The following is a 21754-nucleotide window of genomic DNA, read 5'->3' as shown; positions in this document are numbered from 1 at the left end:
CCCAGGATGGGGTGGGGGATTTTTTTGGGGGGGCGGGGGTCCCGTCCCATCGCTGTGCTCCACGCAGGGCTGGCCCCGTACCCCCTCCCACCACCCCGCACGGTAGCACCGTCCCGGCAGCTCCTGTTTGCCTTGGGCCCAGTTCAGGCGGCTGGCGGCCGTGCAGCGGCACGGGGCGGGGGGGGCCCCATCCAGCCCCGCAGCTGGGGGACGTGGCAGCCGGGGGGGCCCCATCCCGCCCCGCGGCCCCCGGCACACGGGGATGAGCCCAGCTCCATTAAGCGAGGCGGGAGCTGGGGGTCTGTCTGTCCATCCAAAATGGGGGGGGGGGGTCCTGTAGGATGCTGGGGGGAGGGGGGGGGGGGGCTCGTGCACGTGGACCCCGCTCTGGGCTGAGGTCCCGTACCCCCCCCCCCTCCCAGCCCGGCGGATGCCGTAATGGAACAGGCTCCGTGTCCGGGTCCAAAACATCCCCTCCTGCTCGCAGGACAATGTTTCCCTTTTAAAACACGGTTTGGCCAAATCCAGGCATTTTTTCGCCCTTATACTGGATGCTGCCGCTGGCGAGATCAAAGGGGACGGGGCAGCCGGGGGGGGGGGGGGGGGGGACGACGAGGGGCGTTCGCCAAAACCACTCCTGGGTGCTGCGGCAGCCAAAACCCGTCCCTCTCCTGCTCCTGCCTGGAAGGAAAAATGCTGAGGCTGGATGCAACGGGTGGAGGGTGCTGCTGCGGGGGGGGGGGCATCTGGCCCCCCGCTCCACGTGCCCCCAGAAGGCCGGCTGCGGATCCCTGTCCCCAGTCCCGGGGGGGGCTCAGAGCCCTGACCCCGTCACAGGGGGACATCGGTGGGTGCTCCCCTAAGGGCATCGCTGGTGGCAGTGTCCCGGGGGGGGGGGGTAGGAGGGGGGCAGGATTTTTTTTCCACCGTCTGCTCAACTTGGTCGGAGGCAGCTGCTAAGGCAGGGCAGATGGAAGCAGCTCCTGCCGCTATTTCGGGCATCGAGGGAAAAAATGGGGCGAAAAATGGCAGAAATTAATGCACACACACAAAAAAAATGGATGGCTCCCCCAGCTCCCATTCTCCACCAGCAGCTTTGAACCCCCCCAGAAAGCCTCAGGGAGATGTGTCCCATCCTGTCCCCCCTCCACAGGGAGCAGGGCTGGAGGGGGGCTCCCAAATTCTCCCATCCCTCCTTTCCCCCATTCCAGCCACCCCGCGGAGCACCCCCACACCCCTACGCTGCCCCGCTCCCACCCTGGGGTGCTGGGGACCAGGAGATGGGTGCAAGGGGGTGGCCAGGGTGAGACGGGTGCGGGAGGTCCGTGCTGGGTGTCCGGCCCAGCCCCACATTCCCGAGAGCTGGAAACCCGCCCGGGGTCAGGGGTTGGGCTGGGGGCTGCAGCCAAATCCTCCTGCTGCCCCCCCCCCCCCCCCCCCTCCATGGGGCCGGAGGGTGCGGGACCCTCCGATGCCCCCAGCCCCAGGGACCTGGCGGCTTCCTGGCTGGATCCGCACCCCACCTGCGTTGTGCAGCCCTGAGCTCACCCCAAAGAGCATCATCGGGGACCAAAATAACCCCCCCCTGCCCCCCCCCACCCGGGGGGTGCTGGGCGCTGCCGGGCCCTGGTGCTGGAGGGGGGAATTCCCTGGGGACCCCGCGCTGCACCCACAGATGGAGCAGGAGGGGTTACGCAATGAAACGGCTTTGGGGTCAAAACCCCAAAGGTCAAAACCCCAAAGGTCAAACCCCAAAGGTCATCCCCCCCCCGAGGCGCAGGTGCGGCGCTGTCCCTGAGTGTGGGACGCCGGCACAGCGAGCGCCCCAGCCCCGTGCAGGATGTGTCCCCGTGGTGCGAAGCGGTGCTCAGCCGGGCTCGGCTGCTTCTCGTTACCTCCAAACCCCGTCCGAGCTGGAGCTGCAAAGTGGGGAAGGGGAAAAGAGGAGGGGGAGCAAGCGGGGAGAACGGTGGCTGACCCCTCGCGGGGCGCACGGGCACGTCCTCGGGTGCCACCGGTCCCCGCAACAGGGACGGGGACGCTGCTTGCCCCCCCCCCGGATGGGTGCAGCCCCCCCAAATCTCCATGGGGGTGCCTCCGCGAGCGCTGCTGCTCCCCGCGAGCACGTCCCGGCGCTGGCCGAGAACAAAGGCTGCTCTGAGCACCAGCCACGAGCTGGAAAGCTACTTGGGAAGCAGCTCTCGCTCGCTTTCCTTTCCTTTTTTTTTTTTTTTTTTTCCTGCCTTTTAAATAATGGAAAATATAATGACAGTGCCTAAATTAAAATAATAAAAGAAACCAGCCGAGAAGCCAACCCGAAATAGGAGAGAAACCCACGTTTCAGGCTGAAAGGGAACACGCACAGGCAAGGGATGAAAGGGAAAAGCAGACGTGTGCACGCTGTGCTCGGCCCCGCTCCGAAGCCGCCCCTCACTCCTCCCCGAGTGCGGGCAGCCCCCCCCGGGGCCCCCCCTGTTATTTTGCAGCTGTGTCCCCGTGCACCCCATCCCCACCGGCTCCTCTCTTTGCATCACGCTCAGCACCCTCAGGGGCCCGATCCTGCCCGGGGAGAGCTGGGGGGGCACAGCGGCTTCTCCTGCCCCCGATGCGTCCCCGGGGGGGGCAGCGGGGGACACGGGAGGTGCCAGCTCCCCATCCCTGCTGCCATGGCGGGGCCGGGTCCAGCTGCCGAATTCCTGGCCGTCTGGCCAAGAGGGACTCGCTCCGCTCCTGCCGCTCCCTCCGGACAAGCGGAGGAGGAAAACAAACGGTGCTTGCACTTGGATGTGTGTGTGTTGGGGGATCCCCGTGTCCCCCCTCCCCAGCTGGGGACATGGAGGGCTCTTGCCATCCTTCCCCCATGGAAGCGGTCATTCAAAGCCAGGATTTGGGGGGAAAACAGCGGGAATCGGTGAGGCAGGTGGAGAGGGGATGCCCGCAGCGGGGACCCCGCCACAGGTGCGAGGTGAGGCCCCAATTTCTGCCTTGGTCCCGAGGTGAACCCGGCACGGCCCCAGGAGGCAGCGCCTCACGGCACGCATTCCTCTCCCAGTTGCTTTTTAGATATATTTGAAGAGTTACATCTCAATATCTCACTGTTCAAAGCGAGGTGGTTCTGGAAAAAACATCCATTCCCGTTTTTCAAGCTATTTTTGAAACCTTTGGCCTTTGTTCATCCTCAGGATCCAGACCATAAATAATAATAACAACATACTTAAACCCTTTATGATGACAGCTCACCGAATCTGCCAGAGCATTTTAATTCTCCAGATGTCGAAAATCTGACTCAAAACTCGAAGTTTGGTAAATATTTTGTGTGTTTTTCATTTCACAGCCACTGTTTCTTTTTCTTTTTTTTTTTTTTTTATCACATGAACCAGCGGAAGAAAAACACAAACTGGAGCGGCTATTTCTGGAGCTGGTTGGAGAAAAGGTGAGCTGGGGGGCCGCTGTCTCCCATCTCCTGCATCCCCCATTCCCCCATCCTGCATCCCACACCCCATAGCCCATATGCCGCATCTCGCATCCCGTATCCTATGTCCCACACCCCATATCCTATATCCCACATCCCATATCCTGCATCCTTTATCCCATATCCCCTATCCTACATCCCATAGCCCCCATCCCATATCCCACATCCCACGTCCCGCGTCCCTTATCCCATACCCATAGATCCCACATCCCATATCCACCACTCCATACCCGCATCCCATACCCAGCATCCTGCACCCCTTCTCCCGTATCCAAAGATCCCATATCCCCATATTGCACACCTCCCATCCCAGATCCTGCATCCTACATCCCGTATCCATCTGCTGTGTATCCCGTACCCAAGCACCGCACCCCGTACCCCACAACCACCTCCCACAACCCGTACCCCATACCCACCTCCCTCATCCCATGCCCCATACCCGCTCCCAGCCCCACAAGGCCACAGGGAGGTTCCCGTTCCCTCCCCTTCACCCCCACCCACCCCAATTCTTCGGGGTGCTTCGAGGGAGCGAAACACCGGCCGCTATTGACTTTGGTCAGGGGACACTTCCCTTCTTTCCACTGCATGCCGAAAAACGTCAGCAGGAAAAAAAAAAAAAAAAAAATAATAATAAAAAATAAAAAAAAAAGCAGGCTTTTAGCACAAGTCCTGGAAAAAGCGAGTTTCAGGTTTCGCCACCGCAGAAGCAAACAGGGCGCGTGGCCGCCCTGCCGACGGCGAGCCAGCGCATGCGGTGGCTGGACCGCGATGCTCTCCTCCTCCCCGGGGACGGGGGAGCCTCCTCCTGGCTTCGCCAGCCACCCCCCCGGGCCCCCCCGCAGCCCTCCTGAACAGCAGCCGAGGGCGTTTTTTTTTGGACGGGGACGTCCCGTGAAAGGTTGGCGCGGAGCTGGCCTCCGCCCCGCGTGCCGGCGGGGACGTCACGGGTCGGATCCTGGCCCCGACGCGCGCCCCTGTGCTGGGCGGTTTGGGGTGGGGTGGGCGGGGGCGGGGGGGGGCGTTGTGGGGGCACCACGGAGGCTGCAGCCCCCTGCGCTGGGACCCCCAGAGCTGGGGACACCTCCAAGCCCCAGGTACCCCATAACCAGCCTCTGCCCACACTCCAGCAGTTCACATACCCGGTTACTTTATGCCCTGGGTACCCCATATCCTGGGTACCCCATACCCTGGGTACACCATAACGGGGGTACCCCATAACGGAGGTACCCTATACCCCCATTTCCCTATACCCCAGGCACCCTGTACCCCGAGTGCCTCGTACCCTGAGTACTTCATACCCCAAGTTTCTCCACACCCCAGGTGCCCCACAATCTCGTTACCCCACACCCCTAATTCTCCTACTTCCATTTGTCCGTATCCCAGGCACCCTATAATCCGTGTACCCCACACTTCAGTCCCCCCATATACCAGGTACCCCATATTCCAAATACACCACACCCCAGTTTCACCTTACCTCACATCTGGGTACCCTGTACCCCAATTACTCCATCCCCACGCACCCCATACGCCAAGTGCCCCACACCCCAGCTTTTCCAGACCCCAGGGACCCCCAACCCAAATACCCCACATTGTTTTTTCACACCCCGTCCCCCCCCCTTGCCCTGGGGGATTCCCTGCCCTGTGGCCCCGGTCCCACTCACAGAGCGCACGGGGCTCCCCGCACACCCACAGCCCCCCGAGCTCTGCCCCCAACCCTAGGACATGGGACTGGGGCATGGGGGGGGGGGGTCCCTGCAGCGTCCCCCCCCCCCCAAACCATCCCAGGCACGGGGTGCCGGGACGGCCCCGCTGGACACCCTGCTGCCGTCCCACCCCCTGCCCCCGTATCCACGGGAAGGCCACCGACCGGCCACCCCGCGCGTCCCTCCCACGTGCCCCTCCGTGCGCTGCGCTTGCAAAACCCGCAGGATTTCCTGGAAATTCCCGTTATTGGAGAAACGAAACCAGGGCCCGAAGGTCCCTCCCAGCGCGCTCGGGTGGGCGCTGGCAGTGCAGGGCGGCGCGGGCAGGATGGAGGGCTGCTGCCTGCGCTGCCGCCTCTGGCACAGGCAGTCCTGGAGGATGTGCGTGGCCCTGGCCATCGGGGTGGCCGTGGTGGTCCTGGTGACAGCCCTCCCCTCCTCGGAGGAGCCACCGAGGGGCTTGGAGGGGCTGGAGCAGCTGGGGACGGCGCAGCGGGAGCTGCAGGCGCAGGTGGCCGCGCTGGGGCAGGCGCTGGCCGTCACCAACCGGTCCCTCGCCGAGGCGCTGGCCGTCACCAACCGGTCCCTCGCCGAGGCGCTGGCCGTCACCAGCAGGTCCCTCACCGAGGTGCGGGGGCAGTGGGAGAGCTGCAGAAACGAGCTGGTAGGTGGCGGGGTAAGGGGGGGGGGGGGAAATGTCCCTTACTGGGACCCCCTGGCCCAGGGGTGCGTGCATGGTTTGCTTTGCGCTGCTCCCAGCCTGGGGAGGGGAAGAGCTGGCGCCTGAGGCTGTGTCCCCTGTCCCTTTCTGTCCCTGCGCTCAGGACGCACTGAAGAGCACCGTCTCGGAGCTGACACAGCGTTTAGCCCAGCTGCAGCACCACAGGGACGAGCAGGAGGCCAACGTGGTGCAGCTGCAAGGTGAGCACTGGGGACACCCCGTTCCCTGCCCCCTGGGACACCTTGGTTCCTGCCCCCCGCCAGCCACCCTGCTCCCTGACCCCCACCTGCTGTCACCCCCCTTTAGAGAACAACAGGGAGCTCCAGGAGAGGCTGGAACGGCAAGAGCATCAGCTGAAGGAGGCTCAGAGGAGCAGGTGAGACCCCCCGCTCCCCCCGCTCCCCCCCGTGACGGCCCCGGTCCCGTGCGCTGTCACCGACTCTCGCTGTCCCCCGCCAGGAGCAACCTCCAGTCGCAGATCTGGAACGTGTTGTCAGAGATCCAGTCCATACGGAGCTGGCGTTCGAGTGGGACCAGCGTGACGTTCCCTGGCGTGGCCGTGCCCCTCGTCCTCCTGGCTCTGCTCTTCGCAGGGACGCTGCTGCTTTGAGCACGGAGCTGGGAGAGCATGGACCTGGCTTGTCGCCGTCCCCTTCCGCCCCCGCGGGGCAAGGAGGGACGGTTCCCATCCTGCTGGGATGGGGCTGGTGCTGGCAGCTCACGCAGTGCCTGGGTCGGGAGCTCCCACCATGAGGACGTCGCGTGGGGACATCCTGGGGGGACATTCTGCAAAATGCTGGCCCCTGAGCTATGGCCAGGGCGAGACGGGGATGGGGCAAAGGCAGGGGACAGAGACCTGGCACTGCCCAGGGGCTGCCTTTAAGCAAGGGGTTGGCAGCTACTGCGCAGTTGGGTGGGTTTGAGCCATTTTCCAATAAAACTGCATGAAAACCCAAAGCGTTTTGTTGCTCCAGCATCAGGACAGCCTCCCCGGCACGGCTTGGGTTTGTCCCGGCCAATTTTACCCACGGCCGGGGCCGAGCAGCCTCCCACGCGCTGCACAAACCAAGCCTGCTATGGGCTGTGACCTGCAAGAAACCACAGCCCAAAGCGGCGCTGGGCGAGAAAACCCGCAGGCAGCACCCAGAGCAACCCGGGCACACCCCGGGCAGCCACGAGGGTCCCCGTCCCCCTCCCTGGCATGGACCCCGCGGTGCCCAAAGCCACGCTGAAGGTGCTGGGGCTGTGCGTGGCGCTGCTGGTGCTGGTGGCGGCGGTGACAGTCTCGGTGGCCGTGCTGCTGTGGCGCTCGGAGGCTCTGGGGATGCTGCGGGGCTGCTGGGAGCGGGCGGCCAACGAGAGCCGGGTGCTGGAGCTGCGCCTGGCCGAGCTGGAGCAGGATCGTGCCCGGCTGCAGCGCGCCGCGGCCGAGAGCGCGCGGGCAGAGGATGCTCGGCGCCGGGAGCTGGCCCAAGCACGCGAGGAGGGCGAGAAGCTCAATTCCAGCTTGGCGTCCTGCCGGGAGCGGGCGGTAGGTGCTGCGGGGATGGGGACGGGGGGGTTATTTGCCCCTCAGACCCCGCTATGGGGCTGCATGCATGTGGGGAGAGCAACGCTGCCCAGAAAGGTTGGGGAGGTGGCTCCTGGGGCGGCGCAATGGCCAAGACCGTGTCGATGCTCCGTCTCCGGGGGGATTGGGGGCAGGCTCGTGGAAAATCCCAGCAGCAGTTGGGGTGTGGAAAGCCCCCCTCCGGTTCCTCATGCCTGGCGGGGGGGGGGGGGGCGGCTATTCTTAGCAGCGCCCAAACCGAGGCACTCCACACGTATAATTAACCCATCCCAAAGCAGCCGCGGAGGCTGGAGGCCGGTGCGGAGCTGCCTCTCCTCTTCTCTCCTCTCCTCTCCTCCGAGGTATTTTTAGCTGTGGACCCAGCTGGGAAAGGGCCTGGCCCCAGCGCTGCGGCCGCGGCCGGAGGAAGAGCGGGGCCCACCTCCCCTCCGCCATCCGGCCGAACAATGGCCTGGAGGGGCTGGAAAAGTGCTCCGGCATCCCGGGGCTGGCGCCGGCCGGGGGGACCCGGCTGGGGCGAGCTCATGGAGAGCGGGAGCCCCCAGCCCCCACGAGGCACCCACGGGGGCTGAGCAGGTTGGGGCTCCCGCCGTGTCCCCCCATGCATCCTCACCAAGTCTGGGCTCAGGCTGTCCCTTTGCTCCAGGGGAAGAGGTTTTTTTTTTCCCCCAAAACCACATCCCTACCTCTTGGGGAAACCTTCCCAGCGTGACAAGGGGGACACAAAGTCACCAGGAGCACGGGGGTTGCTCCGGGGACACCGGTGAGGACAGGCAGCCCTCCGGCAGCAGTTGAGGAGCTGGGACGATGCTGCCCCCCCCGTTCCCACGCCGCGGTGTCCCCTCTCCCCAGGCCAGGCTGGAGGCCAACGCGACGGCGCTGCGGGACGAGGCGCTGGCGCTGCGGCGCGAGCGGGCTGAGCTGGCCCGCAGGAACGCGGCTCTGCAAGGTGCGTCCGTCTGTCCGGCCCCTGGGACCCCAGCCTGGGCTGGTGACTCAGCCACGCACGCCCTGGGGGCGACGCCCGGCCGGGTGGCTCAGGTTTTGGGGTGCCCCTTCGCCCCGCAGAGGAGCTGGCACAGGGCGCAGAGCAGGCGAAGGGGCTGCGGCAGCGGCTGGAGGAGGCGGAGGAGCAGCGGCGAGCGCTGCGGGCACGCGGGGAGAAGTGTGAGGCTCGGCAGAAAGAGCTCGAGAAAACCCTGTGAGGGTCCCGTCCCTTTGCTGTGTCCCCCTGTCCCCCTCTGGGTGCCCCCCAGGGACGCGGTGTCCCCTAACACGGCTCTGCTCTGCCCGCAGGAGGGACTACGCGGCCGAGGCGGAGGCGCTGCGACGGCGGCGGGTGGGGTCCCGCACGGCCAGGCGCAGGTGCCCCCCTTCCCGGTACATTTTGTGGGGGCTGCCCTCCTGCTTTGGAGGGTCGGGGGCTGGACACCTTGGGGAGGGGGGCTTCTCCAGCACAACCGTTTGTGGGTGCAGCTCTGCACATGCTACCTTTGTCACCGGTGTCCCCACTCACTCGTGGCCGTCCCCTCTCTTGCAGGAAGGGCTGAAGCCCCCGCAGCATCCTTCCTGCCCCCCCCCGTTTTACCAGCACACCGACCACGCTTGGGTACGGCACCGCCACCGCGCCAGCACGGCTGCGCCCCCCCCCCCCCCCCCCCGCACCCACCTGGGCTCAGCCGAAGCGGGGTGCTGGGGGTGCCGGGGCCGAGCCCATCATTCCCAGTCCCACAGCGCCCCTTAGCACTGGGACCCAGCAGCAGCTCAGCCCCGCAGCACCGGGCAGCATCAGAGCGGAGCCGTCGCAGCGAGACCACCGGCGCTGCCCTCGCCCGCGTCCCACCGCCCCGCGGGCACCCAGGGACCGGGCTCGGGCAGTTTCGGGTGCTGGAAGCCTTTGCCGGCCACCACCCGCTTGTCGCAGCTGATTTATTGAAACAGGTTCACGTCCCGAGGTTATCCAAAAGGATTTATTAATCATTAACTCTATTTATCCGTGGATTAAACAGAAGTGGTGGTCAAGCACCTGCTACGGTTAACCTGCAGCCAACCCCCCCCCTGCTTACTACACACCTAAGGATTAAGCCGGCTTCACGTGTACAAAATAATGCTAAAGCTTGACATGTATAAAATATTGCTCAAGCTTGGTCCGTAAACATCCCATACGTACAGAGACGTCGCTTACCTCGCTGCAAGCACCGGACGCGGGGTCAGGGCTCTCGGCCTCGAGCACCAGCCCTGCGCAGGGGGATTTGGCACAGCGGGGGGGGCTCCGCACACCCCAGTGCCTGCAGACACCCCTAGCGTGACGCCGTTGACCTGCAGCCGAAGCCTGGCACGGCTTCGGGGTGTGCACAATCAGGCAACTCCAATTAGGCCTGCTAATCAGCAGCACCCCAAGTGTGGGAGGCAGGAGGCAGAGGGAGGGCGCCCGGCACCCCCCGGGCACCCCCAAGGGGGCTGGCAGGGGCTGCGGGGCCGAGCTGGAGGGGGTGGGAGGGTGGGGGGACAGGGACGAGCAGCTGCTGCCGTTTCGCAGCCACTTCCCAGCTCCTTTGATCTTCTCTAAAGACGGTTTCCAGGAAAGTTGCCGATTTTCCTGCCGCTGCCACAGCGATATCCTGTGCAGAGGGCAGGGCGGCTGCGAGAGGCCGAGCGCAGGCATCCGGCTCCCCCCCCCCACACCAAGCCCGGAGGGGGGGAATCGCCCCCAGCGACCCCCATGGTGGGCAGCCGGGCGAGGCTGAGACAAAGGGGGGGGCTGCGATAGGGTCCCAAACCCAGCGGTCCCCAAGCGCGGTCCCACAACCCAACGGTCCGGGATGGGCAGGACCCGTTCCCATGGCCCGACCTCGATGCAGCGCCAGCCCTTGGCACAGGAAGGATTAATTATAGACGGGCGGCTAATTGGAAAATGGGACAAAGAGGCAGGGTGTGCACGTGGCAGGGGGGCTGAGCCGCCCGGGGATGCCCCATGGGGACCCCCGGGTGCCCCAATGGATGCAGGGAACCCTCGGGGACCGCGTGGCCACGGCGAGCATCCCATCGGCGAAGGCAGCGCCGCGCCGGGGTCCGGAGCCAGCAACGGGGTCAGGGGCCAGCAGAGCCCAGACAGCGTCCCCACGGCGGGGCCTGGTGCCGGGGGGGAGCGGAGGGGGTGACTCACCGTTATTTGCAGCTCAGGAAGGAAACGCGGTAGCTGAGAATGGATTTGGGACCGACACCGTCCCCAGCACCGCAGACACTCGCGGGCCCCAGGGAGCGTGGCGCAGCGAGAAGGCAGGAAACAGCGAGCGGCTCAGCCGCGGCGGGGTCAGCGCCAGCACCTCAGCACCCCCCTGCTGAGCCCCCCCCCCCCCCGTTCCGGGCATCCTGCGGCGCCGGCTGGGGAAGGGCACCACGGAGCGGGGATGGGGACGCACGCGGTGGTTGGGATCCGAACGTGGCCCCGTTCAGCCCAGAGCCGGGATCTGGTCCCGCAGCCCGGCTGTGGTCACTGGTGGAGATGCTCCGTGTCCCAGCCTGTCCCCAAGCTGGACTTCGTGTCGTCCCCCCCGGGCTCACCGCTCTGCCCAGGGGACCCCAAACCTGCAGCGGGACAGGGGAGGTGGCTGCAGACCCGCACCCCCATGGCACAGGATGGCAAAGCCCCCGAGGGCCCATTCTGCACGTGCTTGGCATCCTCAGCAGCCCTGCGGATCGGTGCTGACGCAGGCAACGGGGTCGAGGCCACCTTCGATGGGGGGGGTTGAGGCCACCTTCAATGCTCTCCGTGGGCCAGGGCACCCATCCTGGCCTCTGGGCTCCCAGCACCGTCCCTCAGCATCCCTCAGCCGGCCGCATCCTTCCCCCCGCCGGCTGGAGCATCGGTCCCTGCGTGCTGCAGCTCCCGGCAGCGACACGAGCACCGGCGGGGGGGGGTTCCTCCTCCACCCCCCCCCAGCTGCGCCCACCCTCACCCATTCCCCACCCCAGCACCCTCCGGAGCCCGCGGCCGTCGCCGCACGGAGCCGATTTCCTCGCGTGCGGGCTGAGGCCGGGGAGCGGGTCCTGGGGGAGAGCCGATCCCCAGCATCGGCACCGGGGAGGGGGGGGGGGAGCGGCTGCGCTTTGCCCCCCGTCTGTCAGCAGCCGGGAACAATAGCCCTCCTGCAAACAGAAGCTGCGCTGTGATAACCCGGCAAGTCCGAGGCATCCGGAGAGGCAGGAAGGAGCCCAGCAGAAGGAAATATTAAATAGAGCAATATAAACACGGCCCGGGGAGCAAGCTCCACCCCGGCGCGGCCCCATTGAAAGGGGCTGCCGTGGGGTGGGGTGAGCAGAGCAGGGGGGAGCATGCAGAAGAGCAGCTACGCCATGGCCAAGTTCGGCTTGGAGGCCAAGGAGGCGATGCCCAAGCGGGACTGCGGCTTCTACATGAAGTACGTCTTCCTCTTCACGTCCCTCATCCAGTTCCTCATCATCCTGGGGCTGGTGCTCTTCATGGTGTACGGCAACGCGCACGCGGGCACCGACACGCACCTCCGGCTGCTGGAGGAGCAGATGCAGGACCGCTACAACAAGATCATCACCCTCAGCGGGAGGAACGCCAACCTGACCCGCACCCTCAACAACACCCTGAAGGAGAAGCAGGGGCTGCAGGGCACGCTGCAGAAGGTGCAGCGCGAGCTGGACAAGTGCAACAGCAGCCAGCTCCCCAACGCCACCCCCAAGGTGAGAGCCGGGATGGGATGGGGGGGGGGGGAACCCCATTCAACCCCCCTCCCCCCCAAAGGGATGGATGAGGGGGTGCGGGGTGGGGGCAGACCCTGCTGATGGTGCTGATGTGTGTCCCCCCCCCCCAAGCCTTGGAAGTGCCCATCAATGGGATTCCCACCTCCTTGGCCCTGCCGGATGAGCCCCCGGGGCCGCCGCTGCCGAAGCGGGGTGGTGCCGAGGGGGGTGGGATTGGGGGGGGGGGGGGGGGTCCTACAAACTGCGCTGACCCCCTCCCCTTCCTGCCCCCAGCTGCAGGAAATGATGAGGATCATGATCTACCAGAAGATGATGCTGGAGGATTACCACATGACCATCGACCTCATCAATGCCAACTGCAGCGGTAAGGGGGCCCCTACCCACCCGCCCCCACCCTCAGCATCCCCCACCTTCCCCCCCCCAGCCTTCCCCCCCCCAGCCCTCCGGGGACCCCCAGCACGCCCGGGGCACCCCCCCGAAGCACACCTCTCCCCCGGGGCTGGGCAGGGACATCACCCCGCGATGCCACGTGGGGTTGGGAGAGGGTGCGGGCGGCGGCGGGGCACCGTGCACCCCAACCTTCTGCCCCCCCCACCCCGTGCAGCCGAAAAGGCGCAGCTGCGGAGCCAGCTGGACAAGACGGCCCTGGCGAGGAAGGAGCTGGAGGACAACTGCGCCAAGGCGAGCGCGGCGCTGGCCAAGGCCAACCAGGAGCGCGAGGGCTGCCAGCAGGAGCTGCTCAGCACCCAGACCCTGTGCGAATCCACCAAGTCCCACCTGGAGCTGCTGAAGCGCGAGTGCAACATCCTGCGCCCGGACATCAGCATCTCCCTCCAGCGCATCAGGGAGACGATAAGCCCCTACAGCTGCAACTCGGTGCACGAGGAGCTCAGGAGGCTGACGCAGCGCACCGAGGGGCTCTTCCTCCAGCAGCAGGAGCGCGACACCATGTACAGGGAGAAGAGCGCCTGCGACGTGAACCTGCTGCAGTGCCGCTTCAACTGCTCCCGGGAGAAGCAGGAGCTGGAGAAGCGGCTGCAGGAGGCCGACAAGCAGCTGAAGGGCGGCCAGGAGGAGAAGAAGAAGCTGCTGGCGGAGAAGGAGCAGCTCAGCAAGGAGGTGGGGGAGAAGAGCAAAGCCGCCGTGCAAGCCAACTACTTGAAGCAGCGGCTCAGCATCTGCGAGGGCGCCAAGGTGAGGGGGCAGCTGGGGCACGGGGACAGCCCCGGGTGTCTTCCACGGCCGCTTCGGGAGAGTGCGAGGCTGGGCACACGCAGCCGCCTTTTGCACAGGCACTTTTCAGCCTTGCATTTTTACCCCTCGGTATTCAGACCCGCACTTTCGCCCGTGCACTTTTGCACAGCCACTTCTGCATGTGCATTTTTTTTTTTTCAGCCTGGCATTTTTACCCCTGCCTTTTCAGACCTGCACTTTTGCCCGTGCACTTTTGCGCACGCTTTTCAGCCTTGCGTTTTTACCCGAGTTTTCGGACCTGCGCTTTTGCCTGGTCCCGCGGCGCACCCCGGGCAGGGACAAGCCGCGGTGCCACCCTTGGACCCTGCTCCCCAGAGGCGCCGTGAGCACTCGGTGGCCGTGCCGAGCCCGGCACCGGTCCCGTGGCGTGGGGCAGGGACCTGAGAGCCAGCACCGACGCGCCCACCGTGCCCTCTGCAGCTGGACACCTTCGACATCACGGGCTCGTGGCTGCCGGGGACCCTGGGGGGCAGCGTGCGGCCGGGGCCCTTCGCCAGCCCCAGCTCCTACGCAGATCCTCTGAGGAACCTGGGCATCTTCGGCAGCGCAGGTGAGTCCGTCCCCAACCCCAACAGCCCCCCCGTCACCTCAGGGGGCATCGCCCCCCGTCTATGAGGGTCCCCCGCCAGCCCAGCTCAGGCCCCGCTGCTCTCGCCCCGCCAGGCAAAATCAGCATGGAGGAGATGCAGCGGTTGGTGCAGAAGATGATGGAGCAGTACATGGCCACGCTGAGGAACCCCAGGTGAGGGGGGTGGGCATGGGATGACCCCCCTCCATCCCCCTGGGGCCGGGGAGCAGAGGGGGCTGAGAGCACAGGGGCCTGATCCTGCTCTCCCTGCAGCGGCTAGCGGCTGAGCAGCGCAGGGTGAGCCGCAGCGAGGGGCTCGAGGACAGGAGCAGGACAAGCCTGGAGCGGCATTTCCCATAGCACCGATGGAAAACTCCAACCGGGAGCGAGCGGGGACCGGGGCCGCATCCCCCTTTCTCCCCTTCCCCACCCTCCCCAAGCCCCCCACCTCCCCGCTCGCTCGGCTCACACGTGCGTGCACGCGGCGCGGTCGGCAGCTGGAAATACAGGCAGCGCTCAGCACCGCTCAGCACCGCCACGGCTCGCCACGCGTGTACTGCGATGCCCAAGGGGGGGAGAGCTGGAAGGGGGGCACAAAGGCCAGGGCCTGAGGGGGGGGGGGGGAGCGGGAACATCCCGTCCCCGCTGCAGATGGGCAGCCTGGCGGAGGAAACGGCAGCCAGGAAGAGCGCGGTCAGGAGGCGGGGGGGCTGTTCCCAGAAGGGGCCGAGCGCCGGCCAAGGCTGCCCCGAAATGATGGGGATGGGAGGGATGGGGGCGCCAGGGATGGAGGTGCGAGGGATGGGGGCGCGAGGGCTGAGGACCCCCAGCTTTAGGGGGTGGGGCTGTGGGTTAAGGCATCCCTTTGGATAGCCACCATCCTCCCCACCACGAAACCCATCCCCGACGGCACACGGCAAACCCGGAGCTTTCCCCCGTGGGAAGCCCCTGGATGCCACAGCCGTGAGCCCCCAGCACAGGAGCAAAGCCCAGCCAAGCCCCCCCCTAAACCCTGGGGTCCCTGGGGACCCCGGCGTCCCGGCTTTTGTCACGCAGGGTGGCGGGGCCGGGGCGCAGCAGCGCGTGCAGGACGGGCCGAGCCCGGTGATTAATCACTGCTGCCACGCTCTGATTTATGGCCGTGCTTCCCTCGCCTTCCTGTTTAAAGAGCTTTTCCTGACACCCGGCCTGCCGGGACGCCCCCTCCCGCGCTGCCTGCACGCCACCAGCACCTTGCCGGTGGCACGTAGCACCCTGCGGGCCACCAGAGGGTCCCTGGCCCTAGCCAGCACCCCTGGGGGTCCCGTTTGGGTCCCCCCTGCCACACAAAGCCACGCGCTGCAGCCGTCCAGAGGCACAGGAGCACCACCGGGTCCCCCTGTCCCCAGGGTGCAGGGACAGGGTGGGACGGGGGTGACGGCGGGGCTCAGCCCCAGCCACCCCGTGTGGCCCAGCTGGGGAGCGCGGGGACCCGCTCGCTGCTGGAGGAGCCCCTGGAGCTCCGCCACGAATAACCCTGAAGCCCCAAATGGGGGTGGGAGAAGGACAAGCACCCCCAGGACCCCCCACTTTTAGGGCCCCCCCAAACCCACCGAGCCCAAAGCAGCCACGGAGCAGGTGAGGGGGGAGAGCTGGGGGGCACCCAGGCAACAGTTTGGGGCTGTGGGGCCATGCTGGGGGCTGGGACCCCCCAACCACTGCCCTGGGGAAGGCGTTTGGGGTGTCGGGATGGGTCCCGCATCCCACAGGGCCCCGTGCCGTGCTATGGGACGGAGATGCCCAAGGGTGAAGCCAAGGTTTTTCCATTCCAGACACTCCAGCTCCTTGTTTATCCTCCTGGCCAGGAAATGTGGCCTTTCCCAGCGCCTTTTTTTTATTTTTCCCACAGCTGGGGCTCAGGACATACACCCCCTGCCCCCCCCACCCCAGCTAGGGAAAGCACAGCGCCCTGGCACGGGGCCACCGAGCCCTGCGGGGACCGCGGCGGGCGGCGCAGGGGGGAAGGATGCCAGAAGCAGCCCAAGGCACCACGGTTTAATACCTGCAAGGAGGTGGGGGGGGGTAAGGGGGGGCCGCGCCCCGGCGCCCCGTCACTTGCCGACGCAGAAATCCCTGAAGATGATGTCGAGGACGTCCTCGGCGCCCACGTGCCCGGTGATGCGCCCCAGGTGCCGCCGCGCCAGCCGCAGCTGCTCGGCCGCCAGCCCCAGGTCCCGCGCGCGGTGCCGGCCGTAGCGCGCCAGCGCGGCCGCGCAGTCCCCCAGGTGCTGGCTGTGCCGGCTCTGCGTCAGGCTGGGCGAGCCGGCCAGGGGGTCTCCGCACCTGGGGAGGGGGCAAAAAAAAAAAAAAAAACAAAAACCACCCTGGAGCAACCCCTCCTCAAGCTGCCCATACAGGGATGGGGTAAGCGGTGTCCCCCGAGCGTCCCCCCCTCCTAAAAAAAAAAAAAAACCCCGTGCGCTTACAGCTGTGCCAACTGCTGCCCCAGCAGCTCCAGCAGGCGGTCGATGCCGTCGCCCGTCTTGCAGGACAGAAGGGCGGCGGGGGGCACGGGGGGTCCCCGGGCGCAGGCGGCACGCAGAGCCCCCGTGTCCCCCCCCAGCAGGTCGGCCTTGTTGAGCACCAGGATGCAGGGGGCGGCGGGGGGCACCAGGGACCCCACGGCAGCCCCCAGCCCCGCCGGCTCGGCGGGCACGGCCGTGGCATCCAGCACGGCCAGCACCAGGTCTGCCCGCTGCAGCCTGCGGGGACGGGGCAGGGCTGGGCACGGGGCCGCATCCTGCCACCTCCCAACCCTGCGGTTAAACGGAGGGGGGGGGTGCCCCCCGATCCTGCCTGCACCCCCCGCTCTGACCCCAGCTCACCGGTCCCGCGCGCGGCTGACGCCCTCTCGCTCGACGGGGTCGGTGGCGTCGCGCAGCCCGGCCGTGTCGCTCAGCACCACGGGGTAACCGGTGACGTTGAGGGACACCTCCACCACGTCCCGCGTGGTGCCCGCCACCGGCGACACGATGGCTGCCGGGCGCCGGCCTGGGGGGGGTGGGAGACGGGGGGGGGCTCAGGGCCGGGGGGGGGGGGTGACGCCAGGGACCTCCTGCCCGTACAGCATCATCGGGGATGGGGAGGTGGCTGCTGTTATCGGGGGTGGGGGTTAAATGTCACCAGCAGCAACCCCCCCGCGCCCCACTCACACAGCAGGTTGAGCAGGCTGCTCTTGCCCACGTTGGGGGGGCCGGCGATGACTGCGCGGACCCCCCCGCGGAGCAGCTCCCCCCGGCGCCCGTCCTGCAGGTGGGCACCGAGCTCCTGCTCCAGCGCCCGCACGGCTGCGTCCACTGCGGGGACAGAACGGGGACGTGTCGGTTGGGGGGGGGGTTGGACAGCGAGGACAGGGTGCCGTGCCCCCCACCCTCCCTTACCTTGGGACAACACCTCTTCCTCCACGTTGTCATCCTCGCTGAAGTCGATGTAGGCTTCGAGGTGGGCAAGAGCCTGGGGGGCAGCGAGGGGGACGAGGCTCAGCGGGGACGGCCCCCGCGTCCCCAACCCGTTCCTGCCACGCGTCGAGGGAGGAGAACCCAGGCACCCGGACCGCCCCCCCAAAACACCCCCTTTACCTGGGTGAGGGTCTCGCTCCAGCGCTGGTAGAGCCTCCCCAGCTCGCCCTCCATCTGCCGCAGCGCCTGGCGCCGCTGCGCCTCCGTCTCGGCGTGGATGAGGTCCCCGAGCCCCTCGGCGGCCGTCAGGTCCAGCTTCCCGCGGTGGAAGGCTCGCCGCGTGAACTCACCCGGCTCGGCGGGGCGCAGCCCGGGCAGCCGCCCTGCCACGGGGCCACCGGGTGAGCCCCGAGCTGGGTGAAACCCTCCGGGAGCACCCCGGGGGCGCAGGACCCGAGGGGATCGGGGATGGGGCCGGGGGCTCCTCACCCAGCGCCCGCAGCACCCCGCTCACCACCGCCGGCCCGCCGTGCACGTGCAGCTCGGCGCAGTCCTCGCCCGTGAAGCTCTGGGGGCCTGCGGGGTGCGGGGAGCTCAGGGCACGGCTCGGATGGGCGCCCAGAGGGATTTGGGGAGGGGGAGCAGGAGGGAGCCCCCCAACCAGCAGCCGAGCTTAGGGTCAGGGAGAAGGGGGCAGCGTTGACCCCACACAGCCCTGATGCCACGGTGCTGGGGACGCCAAGAGGGGCTGCGCCGCGCCGTGATGGGCACCCAGACCCCCCCCACCCCTTTCCAGACACTCAGACCCGTAGCACCGGGGGTCCCCACAGGGATTTGGGGAGGGGGAGCAGCAGGGAGCCCCCCAACCAGCAGCCGAGATTAGGGTCGGGGAGAAGGGGGCAGCGTTGACCCCATACGGCCCTGATGCCACGGTGCTGGGGATGCTGAGGGGAGCTGTGCCGTGCTGTGATGGGCACCCAGACCCCCCCCCACCCCCCTTTCCAGGCACCGAGACCCCCGCCGGGCACCCAAAACCCCCACCGAGCACCCGAAACCAGCCAGGCACCCCTCTACCACCCCCACCTGGGAACCAGACGACGAGGCCGCGGTCCAAGGGCTCGGCGGTGGCGGGGTCTCGGATGCGCCGCAGGGCCAGGACGCGGGGGGGGGGCAGCTCGGGGCGCCCCGTCAGGCTCCTTAGGGCGCCCCGGCTGCCCGGCCCGCTGGTGCGGATGACGGCGACCCCGCAGCGCCCGTGCCCAGAGGACACGGCGAAGATGGTGTCGCCCCGCGCCGTGCAGCACAGGCGCTGCTGCGCCCACCTGCGGGGGGGGCCGTAATTGGGGGTGGGGGTCCCCATGCACACCCCAAAATGGGGCAGAGGGGGTGCAAGGGTGTGACCCACCCCCATTCACCTTGCCCTATGTATGGGTGCGCCCCTTCCCCTTGCAAACTGCACCCCCCAGGGGTGTGACCCCACCCCCTGCACCCCCATGGGACACCCACTGGCCCCTGGGTGCCCCCCCCAGTCACCACCCCCAGGGGTGCACCCCTCCCCCCCCATGCAGACCCACCTCCATGGACACCCCCTCCCCAAATGCACGCCCCATACCGCAGGACCCCCAGCCCTAAGCGTGCCCCCCCTTATGTGCAGACCCTCCCCACGCACCCCCCTTCCCTGTGCAGACCCCCTCCCACGTACCCCCCCCAAGCAACTCCCCCCGTGTACCCCCCTCCCCGTGCAGCCCCCCCCAACCCCCCCTTCCCCACGCAGCCCCCCCGTGCACCCCGTCCCCCTGCAGACCCCCCCTTCCCCATGCACACCCCCCTGCCCAGGCACCCCCCGCCCCGTGCAACCCCCCCCCCAAGCCCCCGCTTCCCCATGCAGCCCCCCCGTGCACCCCCCGTGCACCCCCTCCCCTTGCACCCCTCTTCCCCCTGCAGACCCCCCCTTCCCCGTGCACCCCCCTGTGCACCCCCCCCGCCCATGCACCCCCCCCGTGCACCCCCTCCCCGTGCACCCCCCTTCCCCCTGCAGACCCCCTCCCGTGCACCCCCCCCCCCCGTGCACCCCTCCTCCCGGTACCCCCCCCGCCCATGCACCCCCCCCGTGCACCCCCTGCCCGTGCACCCCCCCCGCCCATGCACCCCTCCCGTGCAACCCCCCCTTCCCCCTGCAGACCCCCCCCCCGTGCACCCCTCCTCCCGGTACCCCCCCCGTCCGTGCACCCCCCCATACAGCCCCCCCTCCCCCGTGCACCCCCTCCCCGTGCCCCCCCCGCCCCCCAAGGTGCCCCCACCTCCGTCCCGCCGCGCTCAGCGCCCCGCGCAGCGCCATCAGCCCTCGCCCCTCCCACCCGAGCCCTGAGGCGGCCTCGGCGCGGGAACCCCGCCGCGCCCGCCAGCGCCATCCGATTGGTTCTTTCAGCTCAGAGGGCGGGCTTTATACCGGGGTGCCGCTTCTGATTGGGCGGCGGCGGGGAATGACGCGGCGCCGCCTGAAGCCGCGCAGGAGCAGAGCGCTTCCGCCCGGCGTGGGGCACGGCGCTGCGCTGGGGTGGCCGCGGGGGTCCCCCCGGTTCCCCCCCTCCCCCCGGTCCCCCGCGGGCCAGCAGCGCTGCCGGGGCTCAGTCCCGTCCCTCGTGGTCCACCCGTCCCCCCCCCAGCGCTGGGGGCTGCTGGCAGCCTGCTGGGGCCTGGCCGGGGCTGCAGCGGCGTGGGGGGCACGGGGGGGGGCAGAGGATGCAGGGGATGGGGGGGATGAAGGGGATGCAGGAGGTGAAGGGGATGCAGGGGATGCAGGAGGTGAAGGGGATGCAGGAGGTGAAGGGGATGCAGGGGATGAAGGGGATGCAGGGGATGAAGGGGATGCAGGGGATGAAGGGGATGCAGGAGGTGAAGGGGATGCAGGGGATGCAGGGGATGCAGGAGGTGAAGGGGATGCAGGAGGTGAAGGGGATGCAGGGGATGAAGGGGATGCAGGGGATGAAGGGGATGCAGGGGATGAAGGGGATGCAGGAGGTGAAGGGGATGCAGGGGATGAAGGGGATGCAGGAGGTGAAGGGGATGCAGGAGATGCAGGAGGGACTCAAGACGATGGAGGCAGGGATTCAGGAGGGATAAAAGAGATGGAGGGGATGCAGAACAGATGCAGGGGATGAAGGGGATGCAGGAGGATGGAGGGGGTGCAGGAGATGCTGGAGGGACTCAGGATGATGGAGGCAGGGATGCAGGAGGGACACAGGAGCTGCAGGAGGGACGCAGGATGATCAAGGCAGGGGTGCAAGAGGGATGCAGGAGGGATGCAGGGGATGGAGGGGATGCAGGAGGTGCAGGACGGATGCAGGAGGGACACAAGATGCAGGAGATATGCAGGAGATGGAGGGGGTGCAGGAGATGCAGAAGGGATTCAGGATGATGGAGGCAGGGATGCAGGAGGGACGCAGGAGATGCAGGAGGGACGCAGGAGATGGGGGAGGATGCAGGATGATAGAGGCAGGGGTGCAGGAGATGCAGGAAGGGTGCGGGACGGTGGAGGCAGGGATGCTGGTGGGATGCAGGAGATGCAGGAGAGACACAAGAGGGATGCAGGAGGGACGCGGGACGATGGAGGCAGGGATGCGGGAGGGCACAGGAGGGATGCAGGAGGGACGCAGGAGTCCCAGGGATGCTGAAACCCACCAGCACCACCCCCGTGCTTTACAAATCCCGCTGGGCCCATCACAGATCCCTCCGACCCCCTCCCCGCGCTCCGTTGGCCACGAGCCCAACGGAGGGGACACAGCAGCGAGGAGCGGCTCCAGCTCCGAGGCCGGGGGGGGGGGGTCCCCAAAACGGGACGGGGACGGTGGCCAGGCCTGGCCCGGGCGAGGCGCCAGCTTGTGAGCCCCAGCGGCAGCTGCCGGAGGAGGGGACGGTTCCCGGTGGCACCGCGTCACCGCTGGCACCCGGCGCTGGCCCCAAAATAGCCGCGGGTGTTCAGAGCCAGGGGGGGCGGGGGGGGGCAAGACCTGACCATGGGGGTCCCCAAGTCTTGATGCCCACACTGCCATGGGGACAGCGGGGAGCCTGGTAGGGCTGCACCAGGACCCCCACCCGGTGACACCCTGGGGGTTTTGGGGGGGGGGGGTCACTGGGGTCGGTTTGTGGGGTGGGGGGGGGCAGGGGAGGGCTCCCAAATGTCAGCGGGACAGCACGGCCCCGGTTGGGTTCCCTGCGTGCCTCTCCACCCAAAATAACCGGGTCCGGGCACAGTGCCGGGGGGGCGGGTTAGGGGGGGCGGGGGGGGATGTGGG

At 67.7% G+C, this 21754-nt stretch overlaps 4 protein-coding genes across 14 annotated transcripts; 3 read left to right on the top strand and 1 right to left on the bottom strand.

The window, feature by feature from the left end:
• The first annotated feature begins 5411 nt into the window (after window positions 1-5411).
• On the top strand, window positions 5412-6853 carry LOC310886486 (uncharacterized protein). The gene is made up of 4 exons (XM_083811134.1): window positions 5412-5839; window positions 6000-6096; window positions 6203-6272; window positions 6356-6853. The coding sequence occupies exons 1-4, from the start codon at window positions 5504-5506 to the stop codon at window positions 6504-6506; spliced, it is 654 nt and encodes a 217-aa protein (XP_083667260.1). The 5' UTR covers window positions 5412-5503; the 3' UTR covers window positions 6507-6853.
• A 142-nt stretch (window positions 6854-6995) lies between these two features.
• Window positions 6996-11452, top strand: LOC310886485 (uncharacterized protein). Of its 7 annotated transcripts, none has more exons than XM_083811133.1 (5): window positions 6996-7427; window positions 8319-8415; window positions 8535-8667; window positions 8763-8831; window positions 9007-9142. In XM_083811133.1, exons 1-5 carry the CDS (start codon window positions 7098-7100, stop codon window positions 9014-9016), a joined length of 639 nt encoding a protein of 212 aa, XP_083667259.1. In that variant the 5' UTR covers window positions 6996-7097; the 3' UTR covers window positions 9017-9142. The 7 variants fall into 7 exon arrangements, 5 of the variants coding, with proteins under 5 accessions (XP_083667259.1, XP_083667258.1, XP_083667256.1 ...); XM_083811132.1 differs by having other exon boundaries at window positions 8763-8846; window positions 9007-9136; XR_014575327.1 differs by having other exon boundaries at window positions 8319-8667; window positions 8763-8846; window positions 9007-9062.
• A 336-nt stretch (window positions 11453-11788) lies between these two features.
• PLVAP (plasmalemma vesicle associated protein) lies at window positions 11789-14560 on the top strand. Its single transcript, XM_083811126.1, has 6 exons — window positions 11789-12179; window positions 12474-12564; window positions 12805-13394; window positions 13875-14004; window positions 14118-14196; window positions 14296-14560. The coding sequence occupies exons 1-6, from the start codon at window positions 11802-11804 to the stop codon at window positions 14300-14302; spliced, it is 1275 nt and encodes a 424-aa protein (XP_083667252.1). The 5' UTR covers window positions 11789-11801; the 3' UTR covers window positions 14303-14560.
• A 1480-nt stretch (window positions 14561-16040) lies between these two features.
• Window positions 16041-20009, bottom strand: GTPBP3 (GTP binding protein 3, mitochondrial). 5 transcript variants are annotated; one of them, XM_083811116.1, is made up of 9 exons: window positions 19760-20009; window positions 18543-18781; window positions 17974-18035; window positions 17640-17842; window positions 17442-17514; window positions 17214-17357; window positions 16887-17052; window positions 16488-16782; window positions 16041-16344 (listed from the first exon to the last, which is right to left on the bottom strand). In XM_083811116.1, the coding sequence occupies exons 1-9, from the start codon at window positions 19868-19870 to the stop codon at window positions 16057-16059; spliced, it is 1581 nt and encodes a 526-aa protein (XP_083667242.1). In that variant the 5' UTR covers window positions 19871-20009; the 3' UTR covers window positions 16041-16056. The 5 variants fall into 5 exon arrangements, with proteins under 5 accessions (XP_083667242.1, XP_083667244.1, XP_083667243.1 ...); XM_083811118.1 differs by having other exon boundaries at window positions 16488-16763; window positions 19760-20007; XM_083811117.1 differs by having other exon boundaries at window positions 17949-18035; window positions 19760-19885.
• Window positions 20010-21754: the final 1745 nt, after the last annotated feature.

This window comes from Anser anser, assembly GCF_964211835.1.
Source record: "Anser anser genome assembly, chromosome: 25".
NCBI classification, from domain to species: domain Eukaryota; kingdom Metazoa; phylum Chordata; class Aves; order Anseriformes; family Anatidae; genus Anser; species Anser anser.
The sequence above is the reverse complement of the archived record's forward strand: the minus strand, read 5'-3'. Positions and strand labels throughout refer to the sequence as shown.

Excerpts from the sequence above, each read along its gene's own strand:
- GTPBP3 (XM_083811116.1), bottom strand. The coding sequence starts at position 19,870 with ATGGCGCTGGCGGGCGCGGCGGGGTTCCCGCGCCGAGGCCGCCTCAGG. Across the intron at positions 17,843-17,973 it reads TGCACGGCGGGCCGGCGGTG|GGCGGCTGCCCGGGCTGCGC; the intron begins GTGAGCGGGGTG and ends GCCCCGTGGCAG. Across the intron at positions 17,358-17,441 it reads GGAAGAGGTGTTGTCCCAAG|TGGACGCAGCCGTGCGGGCG; the intron begins GTAAGGGAGGGT and ends CTGTCCCCGCAG.
- LOC310886485 (XM_083811129.1), top strand. The coding sequence starts at position 7,098 with ATGGACCCCGCGGTGCCCAAAGCCACGCTGAAGGTGCTGGGGCTGTGC. Across the intron at positions 7,428-8,318 it reads CGTCCTGCCGGGAGCGGGCG|GCCAGGCTGGAGGCCAACGC; the intron begins GTAGGTGCTGCG and ends CCCTCTCCCCAG. Across the intron at positions 8,847-9,006 it reads CGCAGGTGCCCCCCTTCCCG|GAAGGGCTGAAGCCCCCGCA; the intron begins GTACATTTTGTG and ends CCTCTCTTGCAG.
- LOC310886486 (XM_083811134.1), top strand. The coding sequence starts at position 5,504 with ATGGAGGGCTGCTGCCTGCGCTGCCGCCTCTGGCACAGGCAGTCCTGG. Across the intron at positions 6,097-6,202 it reads CAACGTGGTGCAGCTGCAAG|AGAACAACAGGGAGCTCCAG; the intron begins GTGAGCACTGGG and ends ACCCCCCTTTAG. Across the intron at positions 6,273-6,355 it reads AAGGAGGCTCAGAGGAGCAG|GAGCAACCTCCAGTCGCAGA; the intron begins GTGAGACCCCCC and ends GTCCCCCGCCAG.
- PLVAP (XM_083811126.1), top strand. The coding sequence starts at position 11,802 with ATGCAGAAGAGCAGCTACGCCATGGCCAAGTTCGGCTTGGAGGCCAAG. Across the intron at positions 12,180-12,473 it reads TCCCCAACGCCACCCCCAAG|CTGCAGGAAATGATGAGGAT; the intron begins GTGAGAGCCGGG and ends TCCTGCCCCCAG. Across the intron at positions 12,565-12,804 it reads CATCAATGCCAACTGCAGCG|CCGAAAAGGCGCAGCTGCGG; the intron begins GTAAGGGGGCCC and ends CACCCCGTGCAG.